At 39.1% G+C, this 17,414-nt stretch overlaps 1 protein-coding gene across 1 annotated transcript; it reads left to right on the forward strand.

Moving 5' to 3' along the window:
* The first annotated feature begins 2,579 nt into the window (after window positions 1–2,579).
* LOC137281750 (uncharacterized) lies at window positions 2,580–12,833 on the forward strand. The gene is made up of 11 exons (XM_067813348.1): window positions 2,580–2,724; window positions 4,582–4,794; window positions 5,682–5,834; window positions 7,639–7,730; window positions 8,147–8,338; window positions 9,458–9,606; window positions 9,846–9,944; window positions 10,669–10,816; window positions 11,362–11,468; window positions 12,356–12,477; window positions 12,726–12,833. The coding sequence occupies exons 2-11, from the start codon at window positions 4,582–4,584 to the stop codon at window positions 12,735–12,737; spliced, it is 1,287 nt and encodes a 428-aa protein (XP_067669449.1). The 5' UTR covers window positions 2,580–2,724; the 3' UTR covers window positions 12,738–12,833.
* The last annotated feature ends 4,581 nt before the right edge of the window (window positions 12,834–17,414 follow it).

A 17,414-nucleotide genomic window follows, 5' to 3' on the forward strand; every position in this document is an offset into this window, starting at 1 on the left:
GTGGAAAATAACAGTTTCCATTGTTCCAAGGGCTTGTAATACCTAAAAACAGAGTTACTCTCACATCCACAACACACACAGACATCCTTTGTTGCAAGTCTGTAGGTATTTTGCATCCACGGCTAGTAGTCATAATCTAAGAAGAAACAACATGTAAAAAAAAGGTGAAGGAACAAATTTTATGGATGATCAACTTCTATATTTTCACAATGGCGATGTTTTGGTATTGATTCTTATACCATTTTCAAGCATATGGGAGGACAAGGTGTAACAGTTTATATACAGGTGCATGAGATATTGCTGAGGAGATTAACGATAACAACATAATTGAGGAGAAGAGGTAACAAAAACATCAAAGGTTATAACTAGAGTTGTTGATATAACCATTAATTAGCCAGGGGTGGGGAATTACAGCGTTGAGGGGACCAATTAATGGAGGATTAGTAACGGAAGCCAGAGATTAATATTTCTTGATTAAAGTGTCGAATTGGTTGGGTAGAAATATACCCTGATCCCTGTTTATAGAAGGGTTGTGTCTGCAGATGTGAATAGCTTCTACCAATTTTCTCTGCTAGTAATCATGTTTGTTGCTGGAGAGTGTTTTGATAGGGGCCCAATTGATGTTGTGGTCATGGAATTTGGTGATGTGTTCTGAAATGGCTGATTTTTTGTCTGCTTTGTTTGTTGATGTCTTGTGTTCTTTGATGCGAATGTTTAGTGGTCTGGATGTTTCCCCGATGTAGTTGCTGCCACAGTTGCAGCTGATGTTGTATACCACACCCTTAGGCTCTTGTTTTTGTTGTAGAATGTTTCCTACCATTTGCCCTGATGATAGTTTTGATGGGTGTGGCTGGGGTGAAATATGTGTCGATGCCTGCTTGTTGCTTGAGTAGATGGCTAATGTGGTGTGATGTTTTGGCAATGTAAGGAAGAGAGATGCGAACAGGAACTGAGTCAGACTTAGTAGTTTTGGGTTTAGGTGCAGGGTTGATAGTGGAGTTGATGATGCAGTCAAAAAGTTTAATGGGATAGTTGTTGAGTTGGGTAAAGATGTGCCTGAGATGATTTAGTTCAGGTTTAGGGGGGAGAGAGGACAAGTTTACAGCACGGCGTGTGAGGGTGGAGATAACGTCAGTTTTAGTTCTGAGAGGGTGAGTAGAGTCAAAGTGGAGGTATTGGTCAGTGTGGGTAGGTTTGTGATAGACAGAGGTTTGGATAGTGTTGTCAGTATTGCGGGTGACAAGGACGTCAAGACGTTTCAGTTTCAACAGTAAATTGGATGCGGGGGTGCTGTTGGTTATGATGTTGGAGAAGTTCAGAGGGGTCATTGTCGTGCAGGAGAATGTCAAAGGTGTCATCACCCTTCCTGAACCAGCAGGTTGGTTTGATTAGTGAGGTGCTGAGGGCTTGTTGTTCAAAGGAGGTCATGTAGATTTCAGAAAGGATAGGAGAGAGAGGGGATCCCATGGGAAGGCCATGGATTTGCTCAGAGAGTGATGGAGTTAGAGATGAGCTGCAGGATGGAGTCAGTAGAAAGGTTTGTACCAAGAGGGGTGTCAAGGCGGTTACGGAGAATGTGCAGGGTTTCATTAATGGGAACACTGGTAAAGAGATCAACAACATCATAGCTTACATTTCCCGAATCAGTGACAGTTCTTAATTTTCACAGAATTCGGCAGAATCTGAGATGTAGGAATTGGTCCCCTCAGCGCTGTAATCCCCCACCCCTGGTTTCACAATTTATTATGTTAAAATATTTGATAATCATGCATCTACAATTCAATACAACTGTAGTATTTGGTCTAGAGTTGGACTATGATAGAGCGAATATGATTTAAGTAATCAAATATTCTTGCCATGACACAAATGTTCTTTTTACAGTCATATCACTCCTTGTCTAAATGATAGTCTAGCTGTTATATGAAATGGTAAGAGCCTGCCCATAAGCACCCTTTGAATTGTTAGAGATTTATTAAGTGCCCCTTTGATAAAAAACGAAAACATCTTTTCTTGGGCAAAGATTGACACACGGACACACACAGAAAAACAAAACAAAACCCAAAAAAAGGGGGTTACAGGCGGAAATATTTTCCATACACAATTAGATCTAAGCAAATTACTTTAAAAAATGGGTCACTTTATGAGCAATGATATCTATGTAAAGAGATGAAGAACCACGTTATTATGTTGGTTTTATCATCATCATCATCATCATGCATCTCCCTTGCCATAAATTTGTTAACGGTTCCTCAGAGGTATAGTTAAGAATAAGGAAAGGTATGGGACTTGGTTTGAAAAAAAATAATGTCATAAGTTTAAATTGTCTATTCTGAGACTGTACGTTGTAATCGATAAATAACTTTTAGAAAAATTGGACACGTTAAGTCTGTAAAATGTGAGTCATTTCAGGTTTTCACCACAATCATTTGCATATTGATAATTAGTATTCCGCACCGGCCTGACTGAAGTGAAAGTTTCAGCTGGCTGACGATGTGGGTTTGAGAGCTTTGCGAACGACCTGTCACTGCGTGGAGCTCGTCTAAGGGTGGGTAACTCATTGTCTTATTCTTTGCTCCCCTATCGCGCTCTCCGGCTTCGAAGGACAAAAGTTTCTTTGACAACAGACAACAAAACCGTAATGGATATACCGCCAGCACCGAAGAAGTTGTTTTCTTGACCCGACGTGTTATGCAAAGTTCTTGAACTCTCCAAGATAAAATAAAGGTTGGAAACGGTTAATGAATTTCAGCGACTGAATGAATATTTGTTGGCATAAATTCAGATGTATCAACAAGCTTACGGAAGCACCTGAAATTTCGTAAAGATTGATCAAGGCGTATGATACGAAAGCTATTACCTGCTTGAGTGGCATTTAAAAGCTGGTATGACGAACAGCAACGATTTCTATGAATAGACAACAAGTGTGTGGCAGCAGTGGCTAGTATAAGAAAATCATGTGTTTGTATCCTAGTACCTGAAAACAGGTGAGATACTGATGGACTTGAGTTCCTGACGCCTGTCTGGTGTTGTTGTGTGTGTATGCCTGTCATAAGAATTTTGTAACTTTCCCCACATCTTAGCATAGTTCATATTTCTGTGTGTTGTTAGGGTTCTTGTGAAAATGAACCCCAGTAAAAACGGCACAAAACAAATTCGAGAAAACAGCCATTATATATATTCTGGCGTCTCCTATTCTCACGGTACTTGTCGGCTGAAAAAATAATACAAACAGTTCTTTTTGTATGTATGCTTGTTGTTTTTAAATGAAGAGATTTCCCCTCTGACAGCTGCATCTATCAACTGTTTGATCCATCAAGTGTATTATCGCACTTGAGCTCAATGGAAAACATGGTCGCCCGCTGCTGACTTTTCCAGCCGTCTCACATTCTTGCAGCATAACGAGAAAGTAACATTATTAGGTTAAGGAAGGGGAATCCTGTTGGAAAGGCCGGCGAAAAGTTACAATTTTTCCAAGTTGGTTAAAACTCACAAATATTCATTACATTGCAAAATTTTGATAATTCACAGACTTGGGTCACTTCCTAGTTACCGGTCAATAATGTAAACAACCACTAAGTATCACGCATCGGTGATCTCACAAGAAAATGTGTTTACCGCGAGAATAGGAAACCCCCGAGAATAGGAGGCAGACCTATAACAGAAAACTATATGAATTTCGCTGTAGTACATCTCTAAATCAGTATCATAATAAGAAGGCAACAATAATGATAACATAGTCATGGCACAGTTATTTTTATTTTGTACATCTAAAAGTTGTAATTATTTGTTTACCACCCTTCATTTGTTTGTGTCTGAACAATACAATATTGTAATACTAGTTCTATAACACAGTTTCTTGTTATTGATAATAAAAATGATGATACATGTACTAAAGTGATACCTAGAATAAGTAAGTACCCTATCAAATAACAGTAATTCAATTCAATTCAGCAGCCAAATCAACGAGCCTGATCCTCTTATGACAAGCATGGTTTACCAAAGATCAATTCTAACCCAGATCTTCATGGGTGCAAACCGAATGTAAAGCATGGCTGAGTTTGACTGGATTTGTTTGGCTTGTTGTTTACTGCTGTATGTTGATTCCTGCTTGATTTCCCAAGTCATTAAGGAATCAGAGGGCCATCATCATTTGCACAGCCAGCTCATTTCTGATAACTAGAGGGTGGTTTCATGATAGTTCTGTCCATTTTAACTATGGCACTATGATTTATTCATCATTGTCAGACTGAGTCAGTGTGCACATAATAAACATGTTCAAGTTTGAAAAGGGAACTACTTTTTCTGGTGACTGTGTAAGTTCAAGGAGTGATATTAACCTTTGACCTAGTGGAACTTTTACCCTGCTTAAATAATGTATTTCTTTCACAAGAAACAGCATAAAACGAGTTGAATTATAATGGGGATAACTGTACTGTGTTTGATGAACTGGAAATTAGAATTGGGAATTTTTCAAATGCAGTACAGTCATACCGTAATTATGATACTTTCTGACTAAAGCTTTTAGAGCGTATAGTGGAAATTGTAATGAGTAATGTATTGTGGCCTGACATGTATTTTCAGATGCCCAAGAAAGGCAAAGGAAAGGGGAAGGGAAAAGACAAGGGAAAGAAGGGAAAAAAAGGGCGCAGTCGACTGAGTGAGACAGATGATGTGGTCATGAAGAAGCTCCTCAAATGCTACGAGCGGAACTGCGCCCTGACAGACTCACAGATGTGCCCAGGCATCAAGGCTGCTATAAAGGTGGCCATGGAAGGGGAAAAGCTGCTGACCAGGGTAAACTTTGTTTCCTTCATCAATGCCATATTCTACTGTATTAATGGACTGTAAATCATTGAGTCTGAACAAACAATCTTGTGATTGACATAATGAGCATTGATCCACTTGTTGCATCTGACATTCTTGCTTCGTATCAGACAGGAATTGAATATTATAGTCCATATTTTAATGTGTACTCTAGTGTTAGAAACAACAGGGGATAAGGGGATAAGGATGTTAGATTCTACACAGATATGTAAATACTGTGTTAAAACAGAAGTTGTCCCTCAATATATTTTACTCAATCTTTTAAAAGTCTCATAAAGAAGTCATTACTTTTTTGTTTTTCATAAAAAATATAGAAATGTTTTGCACAGTCACTATTTCAAGAAGTTGTTTAGTTTCATTGATGTTTGAGCCAAAGTTACTACCTCTCGGTCAGTTACAACAAATCTAATTCTTTTTTTTTAGTTTTAATAGTAGTGGTGTTCCGATTATTTGAAATAATCAGAGATTGGTTGCAGTAACCAAAGGACCAAGCAGTTAATCACATTTTCTCATAATTGAACACAAACAATTTTGGAACTGTTGCTATAGTCTTTGAAACACTTGACGCTGGAACAAATCTTCAAAGTTGTCAGGGCCTGAAAACTTGTTTAAGTTTAAGAAAGCTCACTTCATTAACTGAAAAGTCATGATCACATTATACATATCCGTAATAACAACCTGTGAAGGAAAATGTGAAAAGTGATGTTATCCAACTATTTTCAATGATTGCTCGTTGATAATGAAGCAATCATCAGTTGTGAAATTTCAACCAATTTCCAACACTATTTAATAGGCATGTCAATATGACCAACTGGTACTACAGTTCCATAAGCTGTTGTGGTTGTTGTTTTCAACAGTTCATCCTGGAGTCCATGCCACTTGAGCAGGACGGGGACCTGCCAGTGCTGCTTGAACCTTTCCTAGCAACAATCAGACAGGAGCGTTACATCCTCATCAAAGACCTCCACATCTGGGATTACCCCATGTCTTATGAGAATGTGGCCACACTGGTACGTACACATCAAAGGTTGCCATTGAGAGCTACTGAGAGACTTCCTGACATTCTAAACAACACTGATATATGTATAGTTTTCTATACTTATAAAGGTTGTCAATGAGTGCTACTGAGAGACTTTCTGCCAATCTAGACACACCGATATATGTATAGTTTCCTGCTCTTTTAAAGGCTGTCATTGAGAGCTAGTGAGAGACTTCCTGACAATCTAGACACACTGCAGAGATGCCAAACCACTCCGATTTTGGAGGAGTTACACTGATTTTCAAACACAGGATCTACTCTCTGATTTGTCTGTGAAAAACTCTGATTTTTAGAAAATACAAATATGTTTATAAATTTGGAATGTTTGAAAGAATTTCAGTAAAGAGCCGTTTTTTAAATATGTTCATTTGAGTTAAGTATTATCTGCTTAAGTATGCCCAGAAATTGCATATTTCCAGCAGACTAAATCTATTTTTGTTGGGAAGGCCCCTCGCCCCACAGACACCAACCGTCAAAATGGTCCCGATCCCCCTCTCATGCTCACCCCCAACCCGCACTTTTAGGTCTCGAGAATTGCTTTGGGCAAGGCATGACTCAGCTTACATTTGATTCAGGGTTGGCATCTCTGACACTGTTATGTGTTTAGTTTCATGCTCTTTTAAAGGTTGTCATTGAGTGCTACTGAGAGACTTCCTGACAATCTAGACACACCAATATATGTGTAGTTTCCTGCTCTTTTCAAAGCTTGTCATTGAGTGCTTCCAAGAGACTTCCAGAGAAGATAGCCACACAGGTGTGTGAATAGTTTGCTACACTCTTTGAGGTTGTCATTGAGTGCTGCAGATAGACTTGCAGAGAACATGGCCACACTGGCATGGTCACATTTGTTTATCTTTTAGAGGTTTTCATTGAGTGCTACCGTTAGCCTTCCAGATAAAATGACCAAGATTTATCCATGCACATTTTGCCACTTGTTGTAACTGAGTGCTGCTGAAAGGGTTCCAGCCATGACTACAATCGCATGTGTATAGCATTTTGACTTTCAGAGGTTGTCATTGAGTGCTACTGAGAGACTCACAGAAAACATGCCAAACTGGCTTCTGCATAGGCTGTTGAACCTTAAGTGGTTGTCATTGAGTGCTACTGGCTTCAGCATAGGGTGTTGAACCTTAAAAGGTTTTCATTGAGTGCTACTGGCTTCTGAATAGGGTGTTGAACCTTAAGAGGTTGTCATTGAGTGCTACTGGCTTCTACATAGGGTGTTGAACCTTAAAAGGTTGTCACTGAGTGCTACTGGCTTCTACATAGGGTGTTGAACCTTAAGATGTTGTCATTGAGTGCTACTGGCTTCTACATAGGGTGTTGAACCTTAAAAGGTTGTCATTGAGTGCTACCACTGGACTTCAGCTGAGGATATTGTTTGTATGAATAGATTCGGTGGTAGTGATGAAGGCACCAGAGTTGAATAAATGACTGTGATGTTATTATTAACACTTTGACTACCACTACGAGTTATCTTGTAGCTATATCTGTGGTATTTTAAAACAAGTTCCAAATGCTGGTGAAACAGGCACAAGAAGCAATCGTCTCCTGGCAGTAACACAAAAAACCAGAAGACATTTGTTTCTTGTGCCTACGAGATAACTCATAGTGGCAAATTGATACTATGAATATACACATGAGAGGCAGTCAGCGTGTTAAAGGCTCTGTGGTTGTATGAATGTGTATGACAGCACTGATAAAGGCAGGTGATGCACATATCTCAATTAGCTGCGATGATGATGATGATGATGATGATGATGATGATGTTCCAGTCCCTGCTGATGGAGAAACCTGCCTACCTCCTGAGACAGCTGGAAATGAGGGACTGTCTGCTTGAGGCCAACTCCATCAACAGATTTTCTAGGTAAGACCCAAAATATATCTTACTCTACCCCACAATCCCCACTGTGCTACAAAATGCAATAACAGTAACAGCAGCAAGAACATCAACATTAACAACAGCAGCAGCAGCAGCAACAACAACAACACTAATCTGGAATACCCCAAACTGTCACTGTACACCAAGGCACATTGTGTCAACAGGTTTCTGTAATAATAAGTTGTTCATATAATGCTCCAGCCTGATCAGGGCACTTGCACATTATGTTTTTATACTCCGGTCAAGTGATCAGTGTACAGTTGATTTTCGTTTTCAACTCCTTGAGGAGTATACATGTAAGGCCCATTAAGTGATACAAGAGAGTGCTACACTGTTGGGCAGATCTGCAAATTCTCCTAAGAACTCATTTTAGAAGCCCTCACATGTCTCTTGCTTTTCAGAATTTTTCGGGCATGTGACACACTGACTATTTTGAATCTCGACTACAACGAGTTTGGCGATGAGGGTTGTCAGCACTTGTGTCGAGGTCTGGATGGGAACGTCACGATGTTGTCTCTCAGTCTGAGTTACTGTGGCCTAGGGAAGGAGAGTGGTCGCTATCTTGGACACATCCTCTCCACAACAGCTGTACGGTGAGTTACATCATATTTAACACTGACACTGACTTTGTACCCAAATTGTGGAGAACACCCTCCTGCTGAAGCCATCAACAACTCAGGCACACAGGGCAATATTGGAGTTTTTGCTTCAGATTATAGAGCTACTCACTGTAATGTCAGGTTGTATTTGAGAAATTTATGTATAGAAGAAAACATGCCTCCGAGGCTTTGGTCGGGAAATACCTCCCCCTCCGGTTTTACATTGTCTACCAAAACCTTGGAGAAGTGTTTTCTCTATCATATCTAGTGTCAATGATGGGTAATTACAGTGTAGATGATCATTTAATGAAGCTACATAGCATTAACTGAAGCGTGCGTAAACTCAATTTAATGACATCAACTATAAGTAGATAATTTAAACCCTCCACCTCCATCGGTAGGTGCGGTAGAGCATCTGCCTACGGAGTAGAGAGAACTGCGGTTCTAATCCCGCTTCAGGAAACCTTTGTATTCTGCGTTTAATCTTGAATGATAATTTTCAATTGATTTCAAACACTCATGTATCATTTGAATGTTGAAAGTAAACCCTGGGAAGCAGTCTTACTAACAAAAAGTGAAACCTTTGAAGCGGTCTTACTAACAAAAAGTAAAACCTCAAATGTGGTTATTCTGGGAAAACAAGAGATGACCTAATATATAGTGAGAAGTGCAGTTTAGGTTTATATGTTAGCTCCAAAATAATAATGTCAAAATTTCATTTGCTCCCATTTGTTGTTGGTGTGTGTTGTCATTGCACAAAACAACCTTAGCGCTAAGACTTTTGTAAGTCTATGATAATGGTCCCCTGAGCGATAAGGTTATTTTGTACAATGTCACCCTGATCAGTAAATTATAGGGTGGATAGGTGATCTGGCTTTGTGACTTGTGTCATCATATTTTGTGTTGGATTCCTCTAAAGCAGGTGGGTGATCTGACTTTACCTCTGTGATAAGGTGACTAGCTGTCTATAGCTCACTCTGGTTACCTTACATCTGCATGTGGGATTCCCCACATGGGTACGATATATGAAAAATATTTCTGTTGTCCCCTGCCATGATATTGATGGAATATTGCTAAAACGGAGTATAACAATGCTCACTCACTTCCTTGCAGGGAGATGTACCTGGATGGCAATGATCTAGAGTGTGAGGGGGTGACGGAACTCATCAAACTGTGTGTGGACCAGGCAGAGGCAGAATCCTTCCAGAAGGCCGAGGCAGCTCGCATCAAGGAACAGGAGGCAGCACTGAAGGCAGAGATGGGTGAGACAATGAATTTTCTATTTGTGCCTTTCTTAAATCCAACAATATTGCTGGTGAGATGCAACACCAGTCACAAGCATTCTTATCCAAAACAGTCCTCCTCAAGGAATATATTTTTGAGGGGAGAAGGGGGTAGCACAGCCCCTGCCTCTAAATCTGTTCCTGATACCCCTTGACTGATCTCAGATATGTTCCATCTCTTCCCTGTGGGTAGTAACTGCATGTGTTGTCTGCCACAGAGAAGGAGAATCGCTATGCTGCCACACACAGTGAGCAAAGTGCAGATGCTGAATCTGATGGTGCCAAGTCTCCCACAGGCAAGAAGAAGAAAAAAAAGGGTTAGTTTCATAATCGTGTTTGGTTCTATAGTTTAAGTTTTGTATTTCTTCAGATCATTATGTTGTCCTGAACTAATCAACAGTTGCTCCTGACAGTGACGTGGTTCGAGTGAGTGAGTGAGTGAGTTTGATTTTACACCTCTTTTAGCAGAATTCCAGCTGTATCATGGCGAGGGACATCAGAAATGGGCTTCACACATTGTATCCATGTGGGGAATTAGACCCGGGTCTTTGGCTTGACAAATGAATGCTTTTACCACTTATTGCTTAAAGTGATGTTAAACTCAGGTTATTCACCTGCAGCCATTCCTCACCACTCATTCGCAGAATTATTCCCAATCACTGCCTCAGTCATGCTCTAAATCATTCTCACTCATTCACCCATCCACTAACATACTCTCATGCACTCACTCACTCACCCACACACTTAACTATTCTCACTCACTTGCTCTCTTACTAAATCATTCCTATACACCCATTCCCTATCACTCACACACTCACTCAGTAAGATCAGTCACTCTCACTCACTCACTCATTCACTCAAATCATTCTCACTCACTCACTCACTCACAGCTTTTCCCTGCATGTTTATTCCCACTCACTCATTTCAACTCACTCACTCACCCACCTACTCACTGCCATGAATTCACTCACACTTTCAACCACACACCTCACTAACCCTTACTTGATTACATTCACTACTGAAGTTTTCTTCCTCTGATAGGCAAGAAGAAGAAGAAGTCAAAAGAGCCACCACCCCCTCCTCCAGTTGGACCATGGGTGTACAAACTCCACGTTGCAGACAACGGCATTGATGCCATGGGTGACAGCAGGGAGATAGCACCCATCATCTGCATGAGGCTCTTCAGAAAGTGAGTCAGAAATACTGGTACAGTTTTAAAAGAAATTTCTATGACGCTTTATGTTTTATAACCTTTGGGAACTCAAGGAAGCACCTTTTGGAAATGTTTGTTTTGATGTTATTTGTTCAGGCTGTTCAGTTTCCTTGTAGTTTTAAATCCACTCATTCATTGTAGTTTTATTATACCCCACCGCGTGTTTAGCACGAAGTGGGGGATATAGTAGTAAGCTCCTTAATGTATGTACAGACTGGAATATCTGAAGAACGTTAACTGCATTCTTTTCATATTTGGTTCCTAGATTCATCACAGTATGTGAAAGTTTAAAGTCAGGTTTTGTAATCTTGATCTTCATTTCAAGGTTACTTGGTGAATTTAATGTTTGACCCTTGTGAACAAGACGTGTTCAGCAGGGCCCAGTCAGTTTTGCTGACCTTCATATAATTTTCAAGGTCACATTGACAATTTGAAGATACAACCAAGAAGGTTTGATAACACTAATTTCTGACACAGATGTAGAAGAATTCAGTTAGATTCTACATTTGTCTTTGTTCCAGATTGTTGATGTGCTCTGACTGCCTTGAAGAGCTTGACCTTGAGGACAACCTGATCGGTGACCTTGGAGGTTGCGAAATCATGGAGGGACTAACGTACAGGAAAGAAGGTATTCTCTCACATACAAGGGACTCATTGCGGAGATAAACAATGTCATTGTATCAGACTTGTACACATGTATACCATTGTAAATAGAAGTCAGTGAGTGGAAAAATAAGGATTTGGACGTAACTCAAGTCTAATCTACTGCAGCTTGTTGTGAGGATGTATTGACCCCTTGTGTCAGCCAGGGTCTACTTACACAAAGCGATCTTAGCGCTGTTACTATCTTTAGCCCATGTTGGAGAATGGGAGTTACAATTATTGTAGCGCTAAGATCACTTTGTGCAAATGGGCTCAGACCATGATCTTGTCTCTTAGTGTTAATGTTGATGGCTTCCCCAGGTGATTCTGGGTTTGAATCTGTGTTGGTAGCAAGAGATGGTTCAGGTGGTCAGACTCACTGTCTTGGTGACTCACCATTTGGATTCAAAGAGAACAATAAATAATTGAATATCTTGAAAGAGGGATAAGTGCACAAAACAACAAAATTGATAAGACACATAGTCCTGAGACCTCTGTACCCAACAGGATCTGAAATCTAAGGTTTTATAATCAATTGCAGAAAAAGTTGATAAAGAAACCATCATGCTATATTGTGCTATTTTCACGCGTCACACCCAAATGATGTCCACCGTCATGAATGCTCACAATATTGATCACTGGATTGACTGCTCTGAACTTGTTTTCAGTCTTGTAGCTGGAATATTGCAACAAACAGCAAACAAATAAAGTTATGATGGAGTGTCACACAACCTTTGGTAAATTAGAATCACATGGTGCTCCTTTGTCTCACAATCAGCTCTCCACAAGGAATGCTCATGTCAAATACACATGGTACTAATATCATAAGTAACAGTGTGATGAATTGTAGATGAAGAGTTGCTTTGTTTACAGAGAAACTTGGTGGTGTTAAGATCAGAACAACACACAGGATGAATTCTGATACGTTCAACACAATCATCAAACTCGGATCGGGACTCAAGAAGAAGAAAAAAGGAAAGAAGAAGGGGAAAAAGGTAACAAGATGACAATTTCCAGGAATTGTTGAATAAAATCAGAGAGTTTCAGTATGAAGCTGATTGTGTTTCTTCTATTGTATTGTTTCTTTTTTGAGTAGATGTGTGATAATTGTTTATGATTTCAGCTGCAATTTGTCTTTCTATACCTCTGTCTAAACTAAACTCTTACTTAAACATCTTAAAAGGTTTAAAACATCACGATTGAAATTGTTTATGATTCCAGAATGTCCTTGTTTTTTTTACAGAAAAAGAAGTAAAGAAATTCATCAAGCATCTCAAGTATTTCTCACAGCCTTGCCAAAACATTACTCCAGATCTTTAAGTAAGAATGCGGTGCCATACAGTATTGAAGACGGCAGTGCAACAAGTCCACAGAGTCTGTCATATCCTTCAACAGCACAGTCCACATGTCAAGTGTTTGTAAGCTTATATTGCACACAGAGAGAATTGCACCCGAGTGCCATTTAATCAAACATATCAGCACATGTACATAAAATTGTGAGGCAAACAATACATGGGTGAGATTCTATTTTTCATCCAAAATCATTTTTCAAACTGTGTTTAGTTTTTATGGTGTATTATTAACAAGTGTCTTTTGTGGGAAGAGAGTGCCTCAGCAGTAGAGAGCTAGTGATGTCATTTGATTGTAAGTCATGGGGATCTGTGATATCACAGTGATCTCAAACCTCTGTGATGTAATTCCTTTGTAGCAGTGTCTCACCTAAATGATATCTCATTGGATTTTGATCTTATAGTGCACACTGTCACAACTCCAGATAATCTCAGTAACTGCATGCAGTCACATTACAGTGGAATCCCTCAAAACCGGCATCCTTCCAGTCTGGCATGCTTTCAAAATCGGCACTATATTTGGGTCGCAGCAGAAGATAGTTAATTTATGATCATTGCTTACCCTCTAATCCAGCATCAGCCTTTTCCGTACTTCAGCCCAGTAAAGACTGCCCACTTGACTGTTCATGCAGTTTTGCTTACAAAACTGGCATCCGCTGTCTTGGCTCTCCTGCTGATTGGCTGAACGTGTATTAACAACACAGCAGATTGTAGTTAAGTATGGTGGTGAAGCATGATTAAGTCAGGTAAATTTGTGAGAGGCACATGTCACATGGCAAATTAAATTAATTGCCATCTCCCAATTTGTTAGTCTCTCACCGTGTCAATATGGCTTTGAAGATTAGCGGAATGTGTATTAATAACACAGCGGGTTACTGTTAAATAAAGTGTAGTCTGGTAAAGGATTATGCTTGAGTAGGTGAGGTAAATTGGTGAGTCAGTCGTATCGCTTGTACTATAAATCAATTGTTATGTCAAAATAAATTTGAAGAAAACATCAATTCTAAAACAAAATGTGCGAATGAAAACTATAAATTTGACAAAATTAACACTCTGATATATGATTGGTCATTCTCAGATTGAAAAGGGAAAAGTTTGCTAAACTGGCATGCTTGCTATATCAGCATATTTTGCCGGTCCCAATGCATGCCGTTCTAGAGGGCTTCCACTGTACTGTATTAATTTTAGTTGTTTCAATCAAATATGCTTTCAAGTGTTTTCAGACTGACCAAAACAGTATATGAACACATTTTCTGCACAGGTCTTAATTTACTGACTGCATCGTCTGAAAGGTAGAAGAGATTTGCCGTTGGAATTTTGATACTGGAAAACAGTATGTGAAGATGTACAGACACAACGTGTCAGATACTTGCCGTAGTATTATTACCAGCAATGTGTGTATGTGAGTGCTTTAACTGGCATGGACTTGAGCGGATTTAGCTTGGGTTTATCTTATCAGCTTACATAAGTATATTGTTGTTTCCCATGGATACTGCTCTCAATCTCACTGTACTGTCTCCATTATTCTTTAGTTCGCTCCACGTGCAAAGCATCACACACAACCAGTGTATGAAATAGCTACTGGCCCACTGCCCTGTGGCTAGTAAAGCTATAGTCGGGACAGTAAATCTCCACAGACACTGGCCCGCTGCCCTGTGGCTAGAAAAGCTATAGTCGGAACAATAAATCTCCACAGACACTGGCCCGACGGCCACTGAATTTTCAAAGGGTTATTTTCTATTTATATCACTCTCTCTCCGACTTGTTAAGTTATAATACATTTGTATTATCATAATCAGATTAATGATGAAACCTGTGTCATGCCGACATCTACTTTTGTTATCTTTGGCTTAGTGTCTATATTTTACATTCAAATTTTGGGTAGTGGCTATTTTGTGGGCTAGCACCTTTCAGGCATAGGAAAATTTGAAAATTATTTGTCACACTGACGATAACAAGAGCCTTCTTTTAATATTTTAATATTTTAACGTGGAGGACCCGGCTCCATTCCCCCATAGCTACTATATGCTATGCCCATTTCCGCTGTCTCCTGCTAACTGGGATATTGCTAAAAGCAGTATAAAAATAAACTCATTCACTCTCTTAATGTCATTGTGAGATGGGGTAGCTAATTAGTTAAAGCAGTTGCTTGTCACACTGGAGGACAGGATTTTATCCCCCAAATGGTCACAATGTGTAAAACCCATTTCTGGTGTCACATACCTTGTGGTATATTGTTAAAATCAGTGTAAAACTATACTCACTCTTTGAAAGTCTTTTAGTATTATGTCGCAAGGGATTATAGCCAACTCTGGATTTGATTCCCCATATGTGTACGATGTGTGAAGCCCATTTCTGGTATCCCCATTGTGTGGGTAGTTGCTAAAATTATCATAAAACCATACCCATTCGCTTACTCTTTTAATGTCTTTTATTACGATGTACCCGGGGAATAAATGCTACTTACCTGTTACTTCATGTCAAATGGGAAGCAACTCTGCACAGAAAATGGTGGCGCCACAGACAACAGGACCATCACTGCTGAAACAAATCATCACAATGTGTTTTCTGTAGGTTGTGATGATGTTAACCACAGCTGCCTCTGTACAATGCAACATCAGCTCTAAGACTGCTTTGCAGAAAGGCACACCCTGTAAACTGCCATTTACTATAGGTATGTGTGTGACATGATCAGTTTTGTGTTTCATTAATTTGAATGAATTCTGTCCATTTAAGCTATTTCATGGCATCATGATATCTGTCTCAATGCTAAAGAACAGGGTTTTATGTTTCTCACATTTTGAGAAACTCTGTTTTTCTCCATTTCCTTGCAATATTGGGTATATTATCATACAAATATAGTGTTATACATATAATAAACAATTCTGATACCTACCTGAGTAAACTACCTGGGTAATGAGCACACTTATAATGAATTCATGGCTATAATGGACTTTTTTTTTCATTCCAGCCATTTGCTATATATTTCGATTGAAATGCAAAAATTGAAACATGGTTATAACTAATTAAAATTACCAGTTTCTTTGAGTCTGTTATACCCTTAGTATATTGTATTGAGATCCAATAAATATGCAAATTAGGCCACCTTTCAGGAGGTGTGTGAGAAGGTGATATATCAAACACTACTTCGTAACTGTCCCATACGGCTGTGTGTGAGATTAAACGCAAACATGCCAGTTCAGTCAGGTAGTATTTTCCTGTAAGGTTTCTAAAGTTCAGGGAACAGCACTATTTAGACTTCGATATATACAGGTTGTTCACCTTGACCGTATCAAGTGAATACTAATGCATTGTGTGACCATGTCACAACTGGTAGGGTCTATTTTTGTGAAGGGGTTCGCCTTTGTCAGTTGATCATCAGTATGTCCGAGCAGCCGAGACAAGGTTGCAGTTCGACATCTGAGTGTCAGGAAATAGTCAGCAACGTCTTTCTTTATGCAATTACAGATGGTTTAATGTTTCATATTCGGACTTTTAGGCAGTGACCAGCAGCAGTGAATCGGATTTTAAAAGTAACTGAATTTACATTGAAAAGTTAGTATATACCAAACTAGATAGCTATGACTGCAAAAACAATTCAGGTAAAACATGAAATGAGTGTTTTTTTCAGAAGAGTTGCTTCCCGGGACAAGTTTTGCAACAAATTCGTGCATGCATGTTCACACGAACGAATAACAACATTCTCTGCTCCCCTATTCATGAAGTAGCTCAGGTCAAGCTGAACACCCTGTACATGCCAAAGAGAATATTCTTGTGTTAATATAGACTGCGTTTATAATGAACATGTTTATGAAGACCTGATGGATCTAATGAAATATTCTTTCTGACCCAGAACACATGTATGTATTTGTTCACAATACATGTGATGAACTACTGTTACAGTACTCTAACATTAAAGTTGAATTCATTAAACCCACAGTTTACTGTATTAGGAATGAAATCTGCACACCACCAGATACACACACACTTGGTTCATTATCTGTGTACACAGTGTTTTACTCTGAGAATCAAAAAGGGTGAATGGGACAGATCTAGTCTGTTGAACAGACCCTGAAGCAAATATATCCAAGAAAGCCCCTGCAAGTCTAAAATGTGGCAAGTCTAGATCCCCTTACCTTCTGAATGAAGAAAGTCTCAGGGCTGCTTTTTATTATACTGTGTATTACTTTTTTAAACTATGAATTTTTTTCAGTAAAATATGTTCATTTCAGAGACTAGTTGTTAGTCTAGGACAGATCCTGTTTTCTCGATCCAGTACGAAATACATGAGTTACAGACTGGCAAGAAGCTGAATTAATAATCAGTGTCATATATGCATCAAACAGAAGTATTAAACTTACTCAGAATGTCTTTCTTAATTTTTGATCGCCACTTTGTTTCAGGAAACAAAGCGTGATATTGATATCAGTTTTACTTTTACAACAGGACTGTCTTCAAGTTTGACTTAGTCAGTTTTACAAATTTCAAGAATTATTTTAATATAAACTATTTCAACAATTAAGGCATTCATCTTTATATGTGAAAAAGGGTGTTTGGTATTTTTATTTCAGTTGATTTTGTGT

Source organism: Haliotis asinina, chromosome 4 (genome assembly GCF_037392515.1).
Source record: "Haliotis asinina isolate JCU_RB_2024 chromosome 4, JCU_Hal_asi_v2, whole genome shotgun sequence".
NCBI lineage: Eukaryota > Metazoa > Mollusca > Gastropoda > Lepetellida > Haliotidae > Haliotis > Haliotis asinina.

Coding starts and splice junctions, on each gene's coding strand:
- LOC137281750 (XM_067813348.1), top strand. CDS start 4,582: ATGCCCAAGAAAGGCAAAGGAAAGGGGAAGGGAAAAGACAAGGGAAAG. Junction 4,795..5,681: donor GGGAAAAGCTGCTGACCAGG/GTAAACTTTGTT, acceptor TGTTTTCAACAG/TTCATCCTGGAGTCCATGCC. Junction 11,469..12,355: donor ACTAACGTACAGGAAAGAAG/GTATTCTCTCAC, acceptor CTTTGTTTACAG/AGAAACTTGGTGGTGTTAAG.